The sequence below is a fragment of the Seriola aureovittata genome, chromosome 16 (assembly GCF_021018895.1).
Source record: "Seriola aureovittata isolate HTS-2021-v1 ecotype China chromosome 16, ASM2101889v1, whole genome shotgun sequence".
Lineage (NCBI taxonomy): Eukaryota > Metazoa > Chordata > Actinopteri > Carangiformes > Carangidae > Seriola > Seriola aureovittata.
In genome coordinates this window covers 15,206,170-15,229,732 of record NC_079379.1, presented here as the reverse complement: position 1 = coordinate 15,229,732, position 23,563 = coordinate 15,206,170, and the positions used below count along the sequence as shown (strand labels likewise).

The window sequence follows — 23,563 nt, the reverse complement described above, 5'->3', positions numbered from 1 at the left end:
TTATATATTTTTCTGTCTTAATGTTCCTATGGGAACCCATTTCATATGGTGAAAAGGTAGTAAAAGATCCCCTGAACAGGTTACATCTCAAAATAGTGTATGATCTACCCAGAGTCACAGTTCTGCATCACAACAGGGTTTACATTAGTAACACGGATATCACTATTCTGATTGGTAGGATGCAGGCAGATGTCACTGCTGTTTTGCATCACAAATGAAGAATTTGCTTGCAAATGTATTTGAGGATGTTGTGTGAAATTGTTAATAAAGCTACTGCAGAGTCGAGAGGGATCGTGTAAAGTCAAGGAGTACAGATCCTAAATGTAGAGTCTAGAGATTAGGATGGGCCCTTTGAGTAGGTTTCAGAGGTACAATTTACTGATTTTGCAAGGAATGATTATTTTGATTAGCGGCATCACTCACCGCTTTATTTCTCACCTAGAATATAAACAAAAACCATTAACCTGAGTTGATGGTGCTCCTGTGGTCACACCTTTATGCAATGTCCTGCAGTCTAAACTGTACCTATATGTGGGGGTACCTGAGGTAAAAACACACAACAAAAAAACAAAACAAAAAGTGTACGAAGCCCTGATGTAACTCCCCAGGGAAAGTGGATGATGAATTTAGATGCAGTGCGTCAGCAGTCAGAATTACAAAACTATGAGCACAGTGAGGAATAATATGGGTTCAAACGTGGGTTGGGCTGAGAGTGCGCACTCAGGTTGTTCCAGCGCAGAGCTAAAACAGTTAGTAGCTCGGGAGGGGGGTGAAGGAAGCATCAGTATGAAGAATCCACCTGACTGGCTTTATTTTCTGATCAATGAGAGTGACTCACTGTGGATCACCTTCCGCTGCATGGAAATAATTCAAGATGGGCTTGTGCTCTGTGGACAAGGATCAAATTCAATGTGCATAAATGTGGCCACCTACACACACACACACACACACATGTATAAACTGTATCACAGTGTGTAAGAAATGTGTATGAAGGTGAAGCAAGTGCACCTGTCAAGTGATAGACCTCAGCAGTGCAATGGCTGTGTGGGTTTATGGTCTATAACGGATGTTTGACAGGCTGATGAGCTCTGGCACTAACACACTCCTTCCTCCACACATTCTCCCCTCCTCTGCCTGTCTTCTCATCTCTTTAGGCGGTGGGCGTAAACTCCCTCCTTTTCTTCCTAAATGCCGTCTTTCCATCTCCACTCTCTTCCCTCATGCTCCTCAAATCCTTCCATGCATGTTGTTTTTCGCTGATTGCGAGTTTGACAGGTCTTCAGAGAGAGAAACGCAGAGGGAGAAGCATCAAACAATCTCCTCAATTAGACAGCCCACACAAATGTGCGTCTGAACTCTGTACCATCTTCATCAGTTGTCGCAGTTTTCATCTTTCAGTCGCAGACACCTTTGTTCCTGAGTTGAAAACACACTGTTCACAACAAAGGCAGAGAAAACCATTTAGCTTTGAAGAACAGAAAGCCACGACAAGCTTTTAAGGTTTATTTGCATCGAGAGGAGGGAGTCTCTCTGCTTTTTCTGCCTTAATTGACCCATCAGTTTGCCTGAAATTCGCAAAGGCTACACAGCGGCTACTAATGTGAGGGCATTCACAATGCAAATGGATCTCTGACTGGTTTTGTTATAAGATTTAATATAATCTCACATTTAAAGGGCCACATTTCAGCAGTTTAAACGCAATTACTGTGGAAAGGGGAGATGAAGAAGTTGCTGTTGTGGTCCAGTGTCATACTGTAATTACACCTGCTAACTGAAAATGAACAGATCCTGTTATATTCCTGATGTAAAAAATAATACATTTCCAAGTTCAAACAGGAACTAAGACACAAAGTACAGTACACGCAGCCTCTTTGGTCTTATGTCACTAACCAGATTTTCAGCTGTCACTGAGCGTTGATGACTAAATGTGAAAGAAACACACAGAAACCTGATGGCGCTGCCTCTCTCTCTCTCTCTCTCTCTCTCACACTCACACACACACACACACACACACACACACACACACACACACACACACACACACACACACACACACACACACACACACACACACACACACACACACACAGTGAAGAGAAACGGCAGGTTATAAAGGAAGAGAAAGAGAAAGTAAAACACAGGAAGCAAAGAGCAGGTGAGACAGGTAGAGTCCATACAGGACCTCCGGATGGTCAACAATGGGATGAGTGGATACTGTAGTAATACTGTGGTGCACTGCAGCATACCTGGAGGGGCTCAGACCTGTTGATGCAATCAGTGGTGGATGTCTCGAGTTTTCTCTTTCCTCCCATCTGTCTCCTCTCCACTTGGCTGTCAACCTCGCTCGCAGCCCCCACTCCCATCTTTCCTCCCACAACTCCTGACTTCCTCTCCCCTCTCTCCTCCTCGCTCGTAATACACGTTACTGGGAAAAGAAAATGCCGGCTCTGCAGAAGTCAGTTCTTGGAGAAGAAGAAGAAGAAGAAAAAAGAAAGAAATCAGCCTTATTTCCACTTATGCTATTTTAGCCATGTTTTCTCTTTCACTTCTGTTTTGGGTTTGTATCTTAATCTTGCTCATGATCCTGTCTGATAATTTTAAAGCACCCTGTAGATGGGTGGTTTAGGTTTAGGTTTCACTGATGTAATTTCACCATTTATTTCTAAAACTGTAGGTATTGAAAGTGAGTATTGGGCTCTGACGCTACCTTATACAATTTTAGTTCAAGTATAAAAACAAATAGGTTGACATTTGAAAGATTTTCATCAGATGACAGTAACAAACTTTCTTTCTGTCTCCATTTTTTTCCTCATCCATCTTTTTCCTTCCTTTCTCTTCCACTCACACATCCTCTTCCTCACGTTTCTCCCATCCTCAAAAACTCAGTGTTTTCTCTCACTCCCTCCCTCCAAACCTTGATTTCTTCCCTCCTTCCTTCCTTCCTTCCTTCCTTCCAATTGTCTTAATCATTTCCTCCATTTATCACTCTCTCTTTCTCCGCATCCTAACTCTCATCCTGTATCATTGACCTGGAAGCCTCTGAGCCTGTTCGCTCAGCCGTGGGCATCATGACCATAAGCTGAGTCGCAAGGCTATTTATATTTGTTCCTAATGAGGTGAGATTTCTCTCCGCCATAGCAACGGTCTCTATGGATACGCTGCACTTGGATACCAGATCCCATCCTGTTTTAAATGTCTTATTATGGGCTGCGCCTTCCCCCGTGTATTGTAGCCTAATTAATTCTGAATTATCACCCTTTGCTGTGTGAACGGTGCAGAAATGCCCTGAAACCACCACCAGGCCGATGGCATCAGCACAAGTTTACATCAAAAATAAAGATTCGAGTTCCACTGGTCAATTAGCAGCATCAAGAGGATCAATATTAAAGCACTTAGACATGAAACCTGATGCACAGCTCACTTGTTTTAAATTGTCAACTTCTGCAACAAGCAGAAGGGAGTAGAAACCTCTACAGGTGCTCTCATTATTTGATCTCTCACACACACACACACACACACACACACACAGGAGGAGTATCTGTCTTCTGAGAGGCTGATGGGTGTGCCATTGATCAGGTATGAGCCAAGTGAGGAGCTGGATGCAGCACAAGACCCAGGCAGCCGAGTTCAAATCATTAGAGGATCTCTGTGACTGGGGTCACACAGGTGCTGAAACCCACCATCACATTTCCTGCCAAAAAGCAAAACAACCAGTCAATAAAGTGGCAGAGTAACTTCTGGAGAAAGCCACAATGGTGTTAAATGCACGCACGCATACACGCGTACAGACAGGTGACAAAGGAAGAAAACAACATAAAGTGTCTTAGTAAGGTCTGGGGCCACCACGTGCCACCAGAACAGCCTCAGTGCTCCATGGCTTTGGTTCTACAAGTCTCTGGACTCTACTGGAGGGATGAACACCACTCTCCCAAAAGATATTCCCTCATTTGGTGAATCTCCTGTAGGTTTTCAATTGAGTGGAGATCTGGTGACTGTGAAGGCCATAGCATATGACTCATATCATTTTCATACTCATCAAATCATTGAGTGACCCCTGCCTTATGGATGGGGGCATTGTCATTCTGTTTCTCCATACATTTTTCAGGTTTTTGCTTTAGTTTGTTACCCACATGTATAATAATCTATATATAATTATTAACAATTAATTAATATATATGTAGTTAACACACACACATGTGCATGTATTATTCTGTAAATATATAATCTAGGTGTTTTTTTCTTATGTTGTCATCCTCTCAGCTAAATTATATTTTAGTGCTTTGGAAACATTGTTTTTGAAACTTTCATGCAAATAAAGCGCCTTTGAATTATACATGTATGTGTGTCTGTAGATATATACAGACACACACAGATATGGACGGTCTGAGTGTCTTTGTGTTTACAGTAAGACTTAGAAATGTTCCCTGCTTTCGTCTGATGACAGACACTGAGACAGCTGCATGCACATGTACTCACACACAGGTACATACACACATACACACACACACACACACCCACCCTGACAGGTGCTGCATTGTTATGGCATGTCCAACTCTGGCAGCTTGTTTTCCTCAGACCTCTCACCCTGTGTGATGATTCAGAGACGGGGAGATGAAAGGAGAGGCAGGGACAGGGGGGAGGAGAGGGGTGGGGGACTCTGACAGGAGGGAACGGAGGGCCTGAGATAGCTTTAGTGTAAGAAGGTTAAGTAAATCATATCATTAATGCTATGTAAAGAGATTGCTTTGACCTCTGTTTGGCTGTCTGCATATGCAAGTGTGTGTGTATGTGTCTGGCCTTTGTCCCAGTAAAGCAGGTGGCAGCAATGACGTCCGTCTCCTTCCCAGCAGCGCACGCACGCACGCACACACACACACACACAACACACACACACACACACACACACAAACACTTACACACACTTATACACACACCTCTCTCCTGCTCTGTGCTCTCCAGTGTCAGTCCCACTAGATTCTATCGCGGTTGAAATTCACCCATCATATCGGGTGGCCTCACAGTGCTGCCTGCTGACACAAGAGCGTGCACGCATGCAAAGACACATGCACGCATGCAGGAACACTGCACAGTGGACTGACTTGATTATACAAGCGGAGCAGCTCAACCTGACAGAGGAACAGGCTCCAAAAAGGAAACACGAAAAGAATATAAAAGGCTTATTTGCCCGTGTTGTATAAGCATGTTTCATCTTCCCACTCTCGCCTACCCTCACCCACACAGGTTAGATCCAATAGCTAGTGCCAGGCCTCTCTATCTTGCAACACAAACATCTCCGTGTGAAGGAATATTGCAGTCGAGTTCTTTTTCATAATCTATTCCCTCTACACCCACACATGCACATAGTGAGGGGGTGAGAGAGAGACGGGGGTAAAAGGAGAGCTGGTAAAAGAAAATGAAAAGAGAAGAGGTGAGGGGGGGGCGGAGAGGAAGAGAGAGAGAGAAGTGCTCATGAGAGCCAGGAGGTAGTTGTTATAGTAACTGTGTCTCTATACCTGTCAATCAGAGCTATTTCAGGCATCTCGCTTCTATGGAAAAAAATAAAATAAAAATCGCACATACCAGGGCCACAGAGCTGTTTCACTGAGGCAAAATTATCAGCCAACGCACATGCACTGATACTGGCAACTTGTGAGCTGATAGACTGATCAAATTAACACCGTAAATGAGATTTCAGCACTATGTCATTCTTGCTTTTTAAAGATTCTCACATTTCTACTTCGCACTGCACTTAATGAAAGGAAGACGAAAGCAGAATGACAGCCAGAGCACACAGATCGCAGTTGCCCCCCCCCCCCCCCCCCCCCCCCCCCATTACACCACAGTGAAAAATCACTAAAAACAGTTATATCAAAGCTGTGCTTCCCAACCTTTTTATTTATTTTTTTTGCCTGATGTACCTTCACAGCCCTGTCGGATGAACTTAAGTAACCCTTCATTGAACCCACTCGTCATGTTTCTAATTTCATTTCAGTTGAATTTAAGCAGGATGATATTTAACACCATCAGGCTGAAGGTGGACCTTTCAGCCATTTATTTATCCATTACTTTTAATTATGGCCATCTATTTCACCCATTTATTCACAGCTTTTAGCTTTCTTTTCACTATTTATTATTTACATTTAGCCAGCTATTTCAACTGTGTATCATCCACTGTCAGCTGCCCCCTACTTTCACAGTTTATCTATTTAACTATGTCAACCATTCATTGAATACTCAAACTATGGGCTTCAACCATTTAACTGTTACCTTTAAATAAATGCCTATTCATTATTTTTAGTTAGCCATTTCAACCATTTATCCTTATTTTAGCTGACAGCTTAGACGTCCTAGCTTGCTTGCAAACTAGTTTTCACGCATTCTGAGTTGCAACACCTGTTTTTCTTAAATTAGTTGAGCTACTCCTCAATCTTTCCACGTAGCCTCTGGCAAATGAGAAAATATGTATTGCAAAATATGTTTCCTTAATTAAGAATCTCTGTATAATTACAAACTTCATAGGCAAAGAAAAGCTTCAATTCTCCCCTATTGCGGACAAACACATGGTGAGGAGGAGAGAGAAGCGATAAGAGAAAAGAGAGGGGGAGTAAGAATAGTGTGAGCACCAATATGGCTGAGTGCTGAGTTTCGGCGCCATTAGGCAGAAGGTAATTAATACCTGTCACTGCAGTGCTCTGTTCGCTGCCTTTATTCTGTTTCAGACCAATTAAAATATGACACTCCTCCGGTGGAGAACGTCTTGTTAAAATTAAGCGCCCAAGACATACAGACACCTTTGATAAACACATCTAGAGCTACAATTGGCTTTGGCAGCAACGGCATGCTGTATATAGATAAGAGAGGGGGAGAGAGAGAAACATGGCAGTGTGTATGTGCTGTGTCGCTTCCAGTAGGAGATGTGAGCTGTTAGATCTGATTAAAAGTGTATATCCTTCCTTGTGAGTTTCACTTTCTCACACACACACACACACACACACACACACACACACACACACACACACACACACACACACACACACACACACACACACACACACACACACACACACACACACACACACACACACACACTCTCTCTCTCTCACTCTCACTCTCACACACACACACACACACACAGAGGGACTGACGTGATGTTATGAGACATGTATGAGCCAAGAGATACTGACCAGTGAAGACAACTCACTGCCAACGATTTGCGGCTTGGACGGCAAGGACAGATGAATGGTAAGCAAAAACAGATGAGCCAGGGGAGAGGGGAAAAATGGAGAAGAGAACAGCTGAGGATATAAAAAGACAGGTGGTTTACAGAAAAAAAAAGCTTAGGAGCAGAAGAAAATATGATGAAGAGTGTGATAGGAAGAAAAACAAAAAATGGGAGAGTGCTGAGGGAAAATGAAGTGAAATATGGTGGATCTTTTCTTAAAGAGTTGGGCTGATAGGAACTCGAAAAGACAGATTAGACGGAGAGAGGAAAATGGAGAGAGGTGGAGTGATGGATGCAGGCAGGGGACCAGCAGCTCTCTGCCAACATCTCCATGCATCCTTCCAGACATCACACTGCGCTGCCATCTGCCTTCCTGCCACACACACACGCATACACACACACAGGGAGGAAATATGTGAAATCATTAGCGTCTCCTGACACTGAATAAATATCTGGGGATGAAATCTGTCTGTGGAGAAATCACCTGCGGGGAAATATGATTGGATGAGATCACGACCTCACTGGAACGTAATTTGCATGTCATCTAAATGGGATCTGCCCCAAATGCTCAGGAGGTCAAAAGGCGTCCGATTAGTCGGATGGAACAACTCCGTCCCTGATTGGCTGAGAGGAGCAACAATGGCAGGTGAAGTGCTGCTGGGCTGCTACTCCCACTGTGAGCTGCAGGACTGCCCTCTTCTGGCTGCTTTACAAACCTCCACAGTTTGATAGCAACAGGAATACATACAAACATACAAACATACAAACACAAACATGACATCTAGCATTTAAATACAGACCAATTTTGGCTGGCAGTTGTTGTTTTTAATCACATTAGAGCTGAGGAATAAAAATAAACACAAAGAGCATGAGAGTGAAGTGCACAGAGTGTCTCAGTTAACCACATACAGAGTCTTATTTATACATATATTTATATAATAGAACCATTTCTGCCACTTGTACAGCCTCTGATTGTAACACAGAAATATACCCACAATCCCTGGATGAGAGAGAAAAGAGCGAAAGAGAGCAGGACTCTCAACAGTCATCATCTACATTAGAAAACCTACAGGCCATTCGTTTTTATAGGTTTATACATCAGCGAGTATTCATTACAAAAATAGGAATATAGTTGATATAGAAGCACTGGGCATTGAGTGGGTGGGGGGAGTGAAGATGTGGCTGCGCTCTCCCATCAGTGGCATGACTCGTAATGACCACCCATCCACCCACCCAACACACACTCTCAAACCAGGAGACAGAGAGCCATCCTGGGATTATGTGTGCCTCCATGAGTGATGTACAGCAGTCCAGCCCAGACAAAGAGTCAGTTATTAATGAAAACCAGTTAGAGTTTAAATTAAACAATTAACAAAATCATTAGAAAATGGGCACATAAAAAATAATCTTAGAGGCAAGAGGAAGGGGTTAGTGCTTTGATGAAAGTTGAGATACTTTAGGGAAAGTGCCCAGAAAACATGAGATGGAATAGAGAAGAAAAACCTTGGTGAAAGATGAAATAAAGTATCGCTAAGTAATAATTGGTTCCAGGGAGAAGTGCAAAGCAGCTCTGAGTTGCCGTTCACTGGGGTTTCTACAGCTGCTGATGGTGAGAAAAAAACACAAAAGATGAGAAGAAAAGGAGCTGAAGGAGATAAAGTGTTATTGCTGGGGGTAGTTTTTTATTTGGTGTTAACGTGTGAGAAGAGGAATGAGGGGACAGAGAGGAGAGTTATTGCTGAGGGTAGTAGGGCTGCTGCTGTGGTGGTTGCTGGGGGTAGCCAGGGTAGGGCTGTCCGGCAGGAGGGGCTCCTGGGTATCCTCCCTGTCCTGGAGTCGCCTGGTAGGGCATGTAGGGCATGTTGGGCATGCTGGGCATGTTGGGCATGTTGTACTGACCATAAGCATAGGGGTTGTAGCCCATAGGCATCTGGAAGTACCTGCATAGACACCACAAAAGAGAAATACTGGAGATCTGGCCGGTGAACTATGCAAATGATATGCATAAACATTCAACTGGAGGATTCACATTAAAGTGACATGATGTGATCAGTGGGGCCAGTTCTCTAGAGGGAGGTCACCACTTTGTTGGTCTTGTTCGCCAACAAACACAAAGTATTCATTTACAAAATTAACATTCATTAGGTACAGCTAATATAACCTGCCACCAGTGACATTTGTCATTTTAATGGGTGAAAGAGACGATCAGCATTGGATAAAAGTGAGAAGCCTGAATGTTTTCTACATTGCTCTTTGCAAGCATTTGAAGAGCTAAGAGAGATTAGCCTCTTAGCTTAAGGAATGCAGGTATTTTGGCAACTGAAAACAAGACTAAAAATGGAAGCGGCGATCAGGAACGATCCCACTCCATCCCGACATCAATACAAAGAGTTATACAAGTCAAAATGTATTCTGAAATCGGGATGTTGTGATGGAAAACTCACCCTGGGTAGCCCTGGTAACTGGGGTAAGGTGGTCCCTGCGCCTGTGAGGGTGGGGCCACAGGCGGTGGGTTGCTGGTGGGAGGGCCAGTCGGTGGTGTGTTGGTGGGAGGTGTGGAGGCTGCCTGAGGGGTGAAGGCGGGAGGAGGAGGCCTGGCTGGGGGCTGTGGCTTTGCCGGGGGCTGCTGCTGAGCTTGTTGAGGCTGCTGAGGCTGCTGAGCCTGGAAGGCAGAGAGGAGGAGGAAGACAGATCGATATACAACCATCTGCCTTTTATAATGTTCTGTGGTATTCAGTGTTTGGCTTCGTGAGTTACTGCTTACAAATACAGTCCTGGGTGCAGGGGTTGGGCCGGCAGCAGGGGTGCTCTGATAGGCGGGAACGCTGAAGTTTGGAGCGCTGGGCTCTCGGGCGATGCTCTGCTGCAGCTCCCTGAGACAAGGAGTGAAACATTACAAACATCACCTGTACACTTGTCTCCTTTGTGGTCATGCATTTAGGATGCCTTAACTCTCATCTGCTCCAGCTGGTCAGGTGCCCTCAACCTAACCAGCTCATACAACTGTCACACAAACCAATAGAATAAAAAAAATAAAAACCCTAAACTTAACCCAACAAAACAGACAAGTACGTACTTAAGGAGTTCATCCCGCTCCGTCTTACGAGCGAAAACAATGTCACTGCATTTGTTCTGGAACTTAAGCAGGATTTCTGTCAAGTCGTTGTAGAACTGAGGAAGGAGAAAGAAAGGGGACAAAAATAAATCACCTGGCTTGCAAACCACCGTGAAACACACACACACAAAACAAATAAAAGTGGAACGTTTCTGGCAAGATATGCATTACTGCAGTACAGTTCATCCCTGCTGAGGCTCATGTGTGCCGGTGTGTTGTGCTGAGCGAGTACCTTGGTGCCTTCGCGCAGGTTGCTGCTGATCTCAACGTAGCTGTCGTGGGCTGAAGCCAGCTTCTTCAGAACCTCCTCCCTCTGGTTGGCCTCCGTGTTGGACTGCTTCAGACTGCTGAACTCCTGGTGGGACGTCTGGAAGGTGATCACAGGTTGAAAAGAAAGATCACAGACTGAGGAGGTAAACCTCTGAAACTTCTTAGAAACTAAGTAGATTTATACACAGCGAACTATAAATTTTCTTCACACACAAGGGCATCATTCAAGGGGGGAAACTGGGTTTCAATCACTCTTTGGATTTTATCTGCATCTGCTGTTAGAAACGTTTGCACGCATGTTTTTCTGTTTGATACAGGTAATGTTCTTGATTCCAGTAACACGTGTCTCTTCAACACCAGGCCACCTCGTGTCGGGTTTATATACCTGAACTTGTCCCAGCAGCTCTTCCTGTGTGCGGAGGGTGGCCTGTACCCTCTGGTTGTAGGCACCGTACAACTGGTCGAGCTGGGAGAGTGACAGCTGCTCCTCGTTAATGGCCCCGTCCTGGGCGAGCGCCGTCAGGAAGGCGGTAGACATATCAAAGGTGACGGCCTTGATCTCTCCCTCCAGAGTCTCCCTCTCCTTCTTCATCTCATCCAGCTGGGCAAGCTGGGAGCGCAGCACGTTCACAACCTGGAGCGAAGGCAACATAACTTTCAGTACACTACCTTACATTACTGACCTCTCACCCTTGTAATGATGACTGCAGGCTACAGCACACCTCACCACCTTTTTGTTTTTCACTTTAGCATGGATGCAGTGTTGCTTGAGACATGCACTTCTTCACTCTTTCCCAGTTCTGCTTGCTTAGTTCTTTAAGTTCCCTAGTGGAACACAATGCAAAGTCAGCAAACAAAATGAAAAATGGGGCTACTGTGGGGAGCAGGGAAAGAGCCATAAAGTACACAATGTCCACTGGGTGTTTGTGTACAGCAAGTTTCTACTGCGTGTTTATGTGGCACACTAAATATCTTGGGATAAGGTGGAAGACAGCAATAAGAAGTGTAGTTTTACATAAACTGGCCACTCAAACAAAGATATGAAGACAAAAATACAGGCAGACAGACCTCGCTGCCCTGCAGTGTTTTCGTCGGGTTGGCAGAAGGGATAGCAGCATTGAGCTCGTTCTCCGGTTTACACAGCAGGGCGATCATGTCACAGTGGGAGCCGTAGCGGTCTCTCACCACCTGGTCGGCCTGTACAGCCTTGTCCAAGATGTTGCGGAAGTTAGTACCCTCTGGGCAAGAGAAGAGAGAAAGGGGACAGATGAGGACCAAGGGCAACATGGAATGGAAACACACTCACAAAATATGTAAAAAAGCAAACTGTGTGTGTACCTGCACGAAGGGGCTTATACAGGTCTCCAGAAGGGGTTCTGTTCCAGCGCTGGTTGAACTTGGTTCTCAGCTCATTGTCTGTTGTTTCTTCATCGTCCAGCATCTTCAGAGACTGACGGACAAAAACACAAACATACTGAGTGCACGCAGGAAATATAAATGTCTTAACAACACACACATTAAATGATCTGATGACTAGGCCTTCATTACTCATTTATAGCTTGGGCCATGGGTCGATGTGCATAAGTACTGACTTTTAAGGACTACTTTGGAATTCATTGTATAATTACTCAGCGATCTTTTGTCAACAATACAGCACATACATTCATGTAAGGCATGTCATTATCGATTAATTGTTCTGATATATCAGTTAATTGTTTTGTCCAAAAAATGTCAGAAAACAAGGTCTAGAACTCAAGCACCCAATGAAAGACAGAGGAACAACAACAGACTTACATTTAAGAACCTTAAATCAGCAAATGTTTAGTTTAGTTTCTCGATAAACAACCTAAAGATTATGACAAAATTATCAAAAATTGACGGTTTTGACAGTTTTCTATCGATCAACTAATCGATAAATTGTTTCAGCACAGCTTACGTGTCTTTTAAAAAGGTAAAAATCATGCTTAGAGTTTGCATTTTAAACAAATAAATAAACAATATACAGTCTGCATTTTGGCCAGCAGAAATGTACTTTTCTGTTTTTTATTTTTCATTTGGAGTTATTGTCTACAACAGAACTGCCTACTTTTTGGGGGAAATTAGGACTTTTCAACTCTGCCAGAAAACTTGGAAGCAGATTGTGTTTTATGTTTTGTGTTTTTCCTCCCGTCTGTTTATTTGTTAGTAAGCTGTCTAATAAATGGTTTGGCTGAAGCTGGTGGACAGCCAGTCCTTGGCCCAAAGATCAGTGGATTAGATTTCAGTAATGATCCTGATCTGGGATTTCCGCCATTAGGAACAATTATGAGTTTTTAGTATTCATGTGTTCTTCTGGTAGTGGTGGTAGAAAAGTCCAACATTCAGGAAGTCCAAGTCAGCTGTTCTACATCATTAGATTCATATGCTACTTTGTCAAGAAACCAAAGGCATATGACAAACAAGCTGTTGAAGTGGTTGTACTTCTAAATGTGCCTTCTTTACTTTTTAAAATGGATTTAGGATTATGATAAGCAGTAAGGTGAGAGGTTAGATTGCTGGCAAGTGGTGTAGTAACACATGTATGATTCAGTGTGTTTCTATTTGGCGCTGACACCAACCTCATCCAGGATCTCTCTGTTGCGAGTCAGAAGCTCAGGCAGGTCTTTGATTAGCTGCTCAATGCTCTGCAGTCCTCCCTGCTGCACAATGGATCTGGCTTTCTCAGCAATGGATTGTGGGATAGAGTCTCCTGACAGATCCTCCAGAGCAGCTGGTAGGTTCAGGGACGCCAACACCCTGATGGACAGTTACACATCATCAGTGGATATTATGGTTTCTCAAACATCAGCCTGTGTCTTGTCACCAGGTCACAGTTATATAAAAAAAAAAAAAAAGAAGACAAAGCTTAAACAAAGTTCAATTTGAGTCTTGACTTGTTTTTAGAGAGAGAATTTTCATATAAAAAAAATAAGATATGTAACTATTTTAATTTCATAAAATGCTTATTATTAATTAAATCAATTAATAGTATCTTCAATTAGTTTGACAAAAACGCTCGACGGTTATTTAGGGTACTACAATAAAAACACAAGTACTTTCGTCAACATCTGAGTGGCACCTGGTGCACCATTATGTTATGAATTTTTAATAAACCCATCCATGCATGGAGACACTCATGGACATACTCATTTAAGTAAATTACACAAATATACCTGCACACTGACATGCACAAGCAGAGCTACTCATACAGACATAGGATAATGTACCCGTTGCAGAGATTGGTGGCCTCTCTCATCGATCCCACCAGTCTGTTAACGGTCTCAGCCTTCCTCTGGCTGTAAATGCTCATGGACTGCTGCACCGCCATGGGAACCATCTTCTCAAACAAGTCTGAAGAGGAAATAACAATCGCTTAGATAAACACAAGCCTGTGTGAGTTTGGATGGGATTATGCTAAAATAAAAAGGGTTAGCAACTTAAATGGCAGCCATGAAGTGAGAGGCTGCTGTGTTATGTCTTTCAAATGGGAATTTGGGAAGTCTCAACTCACAGGTTGTTTTTACAATATCCTGGTAGAAAAAACTGTCTTCTCACCATAAACAACGGTGAATCATGGGAATGTGAAATGTCACACATACACACACAACATGCCTATTTGACATTATGGCACTGGCATACTATGTTGCTTAAATGACCATTGATTGGGCAGCATGAATGCTGGCTGAAGCGTGTTATAACAAATGATCACAGATATCCACGTACAGATGGACAAATGTCCGTCTGTCTTGTCTATTTTCTCAACAACTGCTCATCTCATCGACCTCAAACTTTGCTGGTATTAAGTTGAGGAAAGGCGCCACTCAACTGCGACTCTGCGCCTCTTTCTAGCCGTCACTCAAACACTATCAGAGCAGACAACTTCAGCAGTAACACCGACTGAACACACAGACTGCAGGGTGTATTGCTCAGGAAGTACAGTGTTGAGCGTGAAGTTGATTGGATGTTGCTCTCAAGAAAACCTACATGCTGGATTAACACAGGCCATGAAAGCAGCCCCTACCAATAGACATGTTGAACAGGCACTGCACTGGTGACGTTAAAGCAACAGTTTGACATTTCGGGACATATGATTATCTTCTGTTTTTAAGCAAGAGTTAAGATGAGAAAATCAATACCACTCCAGCACAGCTAGCAGCGAGTCAGTTATCTTAGCTTTGTAGAAAGACAAGTGTGGCTCTCTCTGAGACTTAACAACGTCCACCTGCCAGCACCTCTAAAGCTCACAGGCAGCGAAGACATCTAACTCTTGACAAGTCAGTGAATTAACGTCAGACTATTTCTTTAAAACCTCCCATGTTAACTGGATCAAAAAAATGATAAGGACTCTGACACAACCTGTGTGTCTGGGAAAACACTTTCCTTTGTCTCTTATACTCAGATGTAAATACTTTGTTTTATGTCTCTCCAGGTGAGTCAGTCTATCGTGACAACGGGGAACTGTGTTAAGTGTCTGTGTGTCGTACCTGTGAATTTCTGGCTGAGTGGAGGTGTGATGGCAGTGGCTTTGACCAGCGCTGCCTTGCCGATATGCTCCAGATCCTTGACTTCAGGAACGCGGTCATGGTATATAAAGTCGTTGTCTTTTTTGGCTGCAGCCAGGGCTCGGTTAATCTTGTCACTCAGGTCCTTAACGCTCACATACTCGTCGTAACGAGAGGCCACTGTCTTCACCAGCTCTGCTGCGTGCTGAGTTGATTAACAGAGGAGACGAAATTGAGGAAAACAAATATGCTTCATGAGTTTTTTACTTTTGAAGTATACACAGAATTCATCCAAATTATGATTAATGAGTTGCAACATCATCTGAAAATACAACACATGATATGTTGAGTGTATCCACGAGTGGGACAATACAATAAAGTTATGCAAAAGTTGTGTACCTGCAAGCGAGCAATCTCCTCTCCGAAGCGCTTCTTCTGCTTGGCCAGGACGCTCTGGTGCAGCTCGGCGTTGGCCTGCATGATGCAGTGCTTGGCCGCCAGCACCGGCAACACTTCCTGAAAATAAAAATACTGACCAGGGAGAGGCAACCACAGAGCAACACACAGGCACGCCAACAGATATATATATATATATATACACACACACACACAAACAAACAACACACACACACACACACACACACAAACACACACACACACACACACACACACACACAATGGCAAGGCAAACCACAAAATGGCAAATGCACACCAGCAAAGTCAAATAACAAATGACATCACGAAAGCCAATCACAAACAGGCACAAGCAGTCAGAGGAGTGCAAGACACAATGCAAACGCACACACACACGCACATACAACCAGTGCCAACACCACCACCACAAGGGATGCAGAAAGAAAGGAAGACGAGAGAGAAAACAGAACAGGCCATGAGTGTTTAACCTTTCAGCAAAAGCTGCTACACCCTCATCAAACGTCCCACAGCCATGAGTGTGTGTGTGTGTGTGTGTGTGTGCGCCATTCAGGGAGAACAGACATGCTGCTTTTCAGATTTCGATCAATGTCTCTGACCTTGTTTCCTGTGTAGACAAAAAAAAGTGACGTCTTCATTCTAAACACTCAAAAACTACAAGCTAATGTGTGTAGAGCTGTTACTGAGGAGAACTAAATGCTTCATGACAGAGTACATACAACGAGAATGTACGACCAGGATTAGATTATTTTGTTCGTACAGCTCTTCCAATGCTCTTGGTAACTACTCTTCCTATTAGCTAGTTTCAGTTAGGGTTGCACCATTAAAACTGGATGTCTAGATAGTAAAGACCTTAGTAATGTCGAAATCTGCTGCTGGGAAACATCTACAGTACCGTCGAATTAAAAGCAATCAGCTGTTCTCATTGTAGCACCACGAGCTGTAACATCATTTAGGGGTCAAGAGATATATTAAACTTACTCAACAATCTATTGTTAATGTAGTTATGACTTTGTTTTGTTCATATATGCATAAGTGTAATTTTTAACTTGTGAAAAGCTGGTGCAAATGACTTATTTCATGCTTTTCACTTTAGTTTAATTTCATTCACCTGAAAATATCAAAATCTGCTGTGTGAGGGTGTGAGCGTGTGTGTGCAGGTTTTAGACAGACAGCAAGTACTTGAGATGCCCATGATTAGATGGTGAGAAACCAATCAGAATGAATACAGGTCAAACTGCAATTTAAGTAGTAACCAACCAATCAGAGTGAAAACAGGACGGAAATGGTACAATGAGAATAGAGAGATTATAATTTGGATAGTCACACAACCTGAGCAGCACGCTTCGAATCTTTTTTTCCCCATAAACTCACACATACAAAACAATACACACAATCTCACGCGCACACCATACGGATGCCACACCATGCAGAATCCAAGCTCTGTATTCATCTCCACTACAATGAGCATATGGCTGACTGTGAATGTGTTTCTTGTTGTTTTTGTGTTAAACCTGAGCAGTTTTTAGGTTAGTGTGTGACTGTATGTGTGTCCTTCACATACCTTGGGAAGGTTGTCTTTGTACTGGCATTGCTTGAAGGCGTCACCATAGAAATCCGCTGCCTGATTGGCCAGCTTTGCGATGACAGCATCTTTCATCTTATCTGTTGGTTGAACAAGCCACTTTTAAGTCAACCAGCAAAGAGTACATATCAAAACACAGTCGAGATAACAAGTTGTGTTCTTGCAAACCATACTTTGCATAATGATCAAACTGATTACTGACATTCAGTCATACATTCACTCACATTAGATGTTATATAACAGCAGAGATTCTCCAAGTGGTTTTCAGAGTCATCTCTTGTGCATTTCATCCATTTAACAACAGTGTTAATACATCTCCTTGATGAAATTGCCTTTACATCTTACAAAGTGTAAAAACTCATTTACACCAAAGTCATCCCTCTCAGCAAAAATATACTTTTTATTTTTATTTTATTTTATTTTTATTAAATGGGAGCTTATTTTATGATGTAACTTTCGAAAGTGTTGTGCTTAAAAACTCTCATAAGCAACTCCCAAGACATAACTGGGACAGAGGCAGTGTGCAGCCCACATCACTGTCTGCTGCCATTGCTAGAAATTACTCTTAGGCAAAAAAAAATCATGAGTGTGTAATTAATGATGCTATTTATTTAAAGTACAACTACTCTGCTTCCTTTACATCAGCAAGACTGGTGGATGTTTGATGCCAGTGTCCCTAAACACTGAAACTTTTCAGACACATTACTGAGGAACAGACTAATTAGTGGTCCTTTGTGTGTGATGCACTTTTCAAAACTAAGAGCTGGGACTTATCTAGAATTTCCGCATCGCGGTTGTATTCCTCCCCCAAACAGTCAAGTTGCAGTTTACATAAATGTCTGTTCAGGCTCATTATATATGTAGAGAAGACTTTGAAGGAATTCAATAAAAGCTATTTAGTGTATCGTGTCAAAAAAAGGAAGGCTGTATGTATGTACTGTATGTATCTACAGATGGACAGAAATCAAACATGAAAGCATTATGCCTCCGGCCATGGCTGTTGCCGGGGCGAAGACATAAAAATGGCCCCTTTTTCTGAGTATCTAAGTGACAGGAAACAGATAAGGGAAAAATAGATAAATTATAATAATGCTGCGCTGAAAAGCTCTTGGAGTCCTTGCACTAGTTTATAATGTTACAGTCTGTATGTGAAGCCAGTGCTCGCTTGAACAACTAGCGTGTTTTGTCTTTTGATACCTGAAGTAGCTTTGAGGAAGAAGACCTCCTGGGCCTGGGCCAGCATGATGAGGCTCAGGGTGCCTACAGTCTCAGGGGAGATGTCCATGGTGGGCTCCCTGTTCAGCGCAGACAGCACTGTGTCCTTAATGTGACCAAACGCTCCGCTGGCCAGCTGGATAGAGACATAAATAAAAAGAAGCACAAATGAGACATAAGTGCCACAACTGAAACTCACATAACTTGAATTTTTATTTTCAAAATCAGCCCCAGCTGTCCTTGCTGGACATAACTAACCCCCACTTTCTACTGAATGATTGCTTAATGCATCGTGTTTCAGCTCCGTCGCACCCACCGCATATGATCTGAATTCATGCCACGCTTTTCTCCACTCAGCTACCTTTACGTGATAGTGGCCCGTTTCACAAAAACAATTTTCTAGCACTGCTTACACACACAGATCACAGATGGTGGCTGCATCATGTTTCACAAAAGGCCACTGCCTGCAAATTTAAGATAAATTTGTAAGTCCTGCAGGTCTCTCGCATGCTCATGCTGGGTCACAGGTATGGAGTTTATTTTGATTAGTAAAACATGTCAAAATTGCATGAAAATCATTTTTTAAAGTATATTCCCATGTGCTGATATTTACAGACATAGAATAAATGATGACGCATTTTACTTGCCCTTACATATCTCAGGTGTTTTTCTTGTTTGTCACCCAAACCAAATGAGGAGTACAGCCACAAAATTATATTCATTACAGTCATTACATCTGACTGAGCATCATATCTCTGCAGCTCACCTCCCCATATCTGACCAGACATATAACACTGATATTTCATACAGTTATTTCCACCTAGCATTTAAACCATGTTGTACACATAACTATATAAATATGTGGTGGTACGCCCACCTGATAGTATTTGGCCGCAGCCTTCAGTCCCTCATCGTTGTCCAGGTTCTGCTCTGAGGCGATCTGACTGGCCAGTGCTGCTGCGTTGAACAACACACATGTCTTCTCGTAACCCAAACTGGCCAAAGCTGCAACGCAAAAAAACTTTGTGGTTATTTTCAGGGACAACTTGAATTACTGAATGCACTTTCATAGCACAGTGGCAAATATTCCACAGAGTTTGAGACATTAAGATCAATTTCAACTTCTTTTCACAGCTAGAAAGTGATTGTTAAACAGAGCACAGAGTGACATGCATCTTTCATGTTACTTTTCGGGTATCGACTTCTTTCTGTTCGGTTGACACAGCTGTTTGTGTGGGGTTGGCATTTTCTCCAACCAACATTTGTATTGCTTCATTCTACATTTTCTTGCCCAGATTAAACTGGAAAGAATCCCATAGTCATGAGCTCCCACAATTCACCACAGAGGACAAAAGATTCAAGCGTGAACAGAATAAATGTGAAGTGTGGACTGCAACAAAGAGCAATCTTAAGAACCAGAGGATTTTTTCCCGCTCTCATTGCTTTCATTTCACATTGACTCTTTAAAGTTCTTTTTTCATTTTTTCTATTTTGTTTTGAAGACCTGTTAGTATGTGGCCCTGACACACACTTTACAACACATGCAGACCTGTGTAATGTCTTTCTCTCTCTTACACATACTTCAGTGGCTATTTTTTCATTTAAACCCTTCACAACAACTTGTCAGGGCTGTTTCTGGATGCAAAGTAAAACAGGATTTATTTATTGACGCGTGTGAAAGAGAGAGACAGATAGAAAGAGACAAATCGATTTAGAGAACGTATGACAGATATGTACCTCCAGGGCAAAGCCCTATATTGACTTTAACTCTTGTCATATCATTTCCTCCTTCTGCAGCTAACTGCATCCCTGTGCACTCACAGTTACATGCACAGATATTCATCCACGGACACAAATGGACTTGTTAAGAGGCTGCACTTACCGAGCTTGACTGAGCCCCCAAACAGCGATCCTTTATCAAAGGCATCCTTCCATGTGAAAGTTAAGCAGAGCTGCAGAAACAGAGAAAGGCTCTGTGTTAAAGTTTTTCTGTCTGGAAACTACGTCTAACCCACAATCATGTCTGCTGTCAAAGCAATTACCTGGTTTTCAGAGAAGGGAAACTTGGGCTCAACAGCACAGAGCTGGTCATAGTATCTGTAAAAAGAAAGAAATTACAGGTTTAAACCATGTTTTTTAATCGTGTCGCTAAAATACTACAATACAGTACATTTGTTTTGTATGTCATGGTTTTTATTGGAAAGACAGAAATGTCTATATTCTAGATTATTAGTGAACTTTCGTTTGGTTTGTTAAAGTTAAGCAAAAAAAAAGAGCAAAAAGGGAAAAAAAGAGATTCAACTGTACAGTAAGCAACAATTGAGAAACTAGGTTAGGGGGTAATGATTATTATTATTACATAACTGCACCTCTGTGGTTTGAGGAAGCTCTGCCATTTCAGAGACACTTGACAATGAGTCAGGAAAAAATATCAGGACAGGCAAGCACGCTGCAGTGCCATTACACACACACACACACACACACACACACACACACACACACACACACACACACACCACACACACACACACACACACACATAGATATACAGAGTCCATGACTGCTCCTCAGCTCTTCATCTTATCAGTGTCCCTGTCAGTGATGTGTGAATGGTCTATTATTAGGAATGACAACATGCGGAGAGGCCAGTTAGGGAATCCCCTAGTACAAGTTCATCCACCCTGTTTTTCCTGTGCCGAGAAAGACTGGAGTGCAAGAATATACATAAACAAAGTTTATCTTCCTTATGTTTTTGCAATCAGATAGACGAGGCAACACACACACACACACACACACACACACACACACACACACATAGAGAGAGAGAGAGGAAAGCTGAGATGAGGTGTGCCCTTCTAGTTGACTGAAACGTCCTAAACAAAACAATGGTCACCACAGTGACACAATAGTTGTATGTCTGCTTGCCTGTGAAAGGGATAGGCCCCGTTGCCCTGGCTACCTGGCACATTGCTAACAGACGACATGTGCACAGAGCCAAGGAATGACAATGCTAACACTCAGCAATGGCAGCCATTTCTGCACAGACATGCTAGCTTCAAGCTCGTCTCTAATAAGTCAAGACCAAGCATCGACTATCCCACAGGCCCCACATCTTACACTAAACACCTTTCAAAATCTCTATATATTTGTAAGCTAATGACAGTTAACTCATGAGTCAGGTAGTTATAGGAAGAGTTGTAGGAAGAGATTAAAAGAGTGGGAAAAACTTTCAGATCCTGTGAGAAATTTCCTCTTTTCACACAGTACAGGTCTTTTCTTTTCTTTTTAGAATTTCTGTCAATGTCCCTCTCAAATACTGTTTTACAAACTACTAACATAAACCAGGGATGCAAACTGAAGCCAATACCGAATCAGTGTATTGGATAAGTGCATCCCAAACATAAACTGAAACAGCAGTCATTACCATCAACCACACCATCAACTTATGATATCACAGGTAGTTTGTCCCAGAAAAGCATTGCAGACAACATATCATGCTAAAGGAAACTGAATGTCTTGCATTACTCCAATTTTCCCTACATTCGACCTGTCAGTGCTTTACACTCAGCACCTTGTGCTGAAATAAACTTTCAAGAGCCTAATCTTGGCAAATATAAGGTAATTCTATTTGGCACTGAAGCTTAAAAGTAACTGACTGTGGAGAAAAGTGGAAGACCGGCAACCTGCAAGTGCATTCCTGGCATCTTGCGTAATCTCTACAAGCCCCATGCATTGAATAACTTATGAGTAATAAAGAACAAAGACTGAGATGAGAAAGGTCAAAGTCTGCTTCTATATTTCACATAGGAATGGAGCATGTTGGTTAATTTTGCATCACCTAATAGTGGTAAGTTTTATACATGATAATATATGTAGCCAAGACCTCTCTGTCCTTTCCTGTCATTAAACAATTATAAGTCTGCATATTTATATAACAGTATGATAGTGGTTACTGACAGCCTTCCTCTACGTGGAGCATGGGACATAGAGGAAGTTTGTTTCAGTCACATACATCTTTCTCCTGACAGTTCCTTTATGCAAAATGCTTAGCACTGTGACACTCTTTTGCTCTTTATATTTTGTGTATATGTGTATTTTCTATGTTATATATGTCCAGATATCCTATTCAAAACATAAAATCCACTGGTAAAGTGTATATATAGGCCTTCTGTGTAGCATGCCTTTCCTCTCTTCTGATCTCATACTCACACCTGTACGGAGAGTTATCATGTTAATCTCCCCTTGCTGATATCACGCCTGCCTCACTGTTGACGTCTATTCATGTGGCTGGTGGTGGAGGACGGAGTGATGGCATGGGCTGCAGGTAGACCTAAAGGTGACTGACATCTGTCAGGAGAGCTGAACTTTCTCACTGATGCTGTGTAGATACATGGCTACTCTAAAAGTGTGCTGAGGAGTTTGAACATGTCTATGACCAAACACATACATATCTTATTTTCAACAACTGCAGTCTCTGTTAATATTTAAACTACTCTGCGTTTGGGGACAAAATAATGTTTAAGCTGAAGCAAATTCTAATAGTCAAGTAAACCAGTTTTCTTTGAGTCCTTTCATAGCTAAGATCAATACCTAGCTTCGCCTAAATGGCTAATTTCTTATTTTACCTATTTGACAGTTCAGTTACACAAGGTAACAAGTCAAGTATGTGTTCTGCCCTCAGTGAAACTTGGAAGGAATAGCATATGAGTCAGTTATTTTGGTGAGAAATGCCTCCTAGCATATTAGCCCGACTAACTTTAGCTCCCAAGTTAGCAACTAAAAGCTAACACATCTGGGTGCGGCGATGACTGAGCAAGCTCACTGCCACAGGTAAGAAAGTTGGGTGTAAGTTAAATGAAAGCTAGTTCGGGTGTGTTATAAAAGGAGGGTTTTCTACCTGAGAAGGATCTCCAGTGAGCTCTCATGTTTGTCCAGCGGCCTCCCCAGCGCGTTTTTGCGAAGCTTGTTCAACTCCTCCACGGCGCGGACATACTCCCCTTGCTCCTCGCCGGCTGAGTATGTGGCCGTTACAAATTTCGACAGCGGTTTCACCAGATCCGCTTCAGAGGACTTCTTTAACGGGACTGAAATAAACGTTGCCATTTCGGCCCGTAAAAGCGCTGTATCAAATCAGAAAGACAGAGACGATTAGCGAACAACGAACACAAACAACAGCGAGCAACCCACTTCCTGGATTCTCACAG

The 23,563-nt window shown here is 42.6% G+C and overlaps 1 protein-coding gene across 2 annotated transcripts; it reads right to left on the bottom strand.

Moving 5' to 3' along the window:
* Positions 1-8,025: 8,025 nt before the first annotated feature.
* On the bottom strand, positions 8,026-23,563 carry pdcd6ip (programmed cell death 6 interacting protein). Of its 2 annotated transcripts, none has more exons than XM_056399553.1 (18): positions 23,257-23,563; positions 20,402-20,456; positions 20,242-20,311; positions 19,237-19,364; positions 18,342-18,495; positions 17,124-17,224; positions 15,527-15,658; positions 15,110-15,332; positions 13,853-13,976; positions 13,205-13,382; positions 11,946-12,057; positions 11,676-11,845; positions 10,993-11,241; positions 10,570-10,704; positions 10,299-10,393; positions 9,987-10,095; positions 9,667-9,884; positions 8,026-9,162 (listed from the first exon to the last, which is right to left on the bottom strand). In XM_056399553.1, exons 1-18 carry the CDS (start codon positions 23,460-23,462, stop codon positions 8,955-8,957), a joined length of 2,667 nt encoding a protein of 888 aa, XP_056255528.1. In that variant the 5' UTR covers positions 23,463-23,563; the 3' UTR covers positions 8,026-8,954. The 2 variants fall into 2 exon arrangements, with proteins under 2 accessions (XP_056255528.1, XP_056255529.1); XM_056399554.1 differs by having other exon boundaries at positions 15,527-15,643.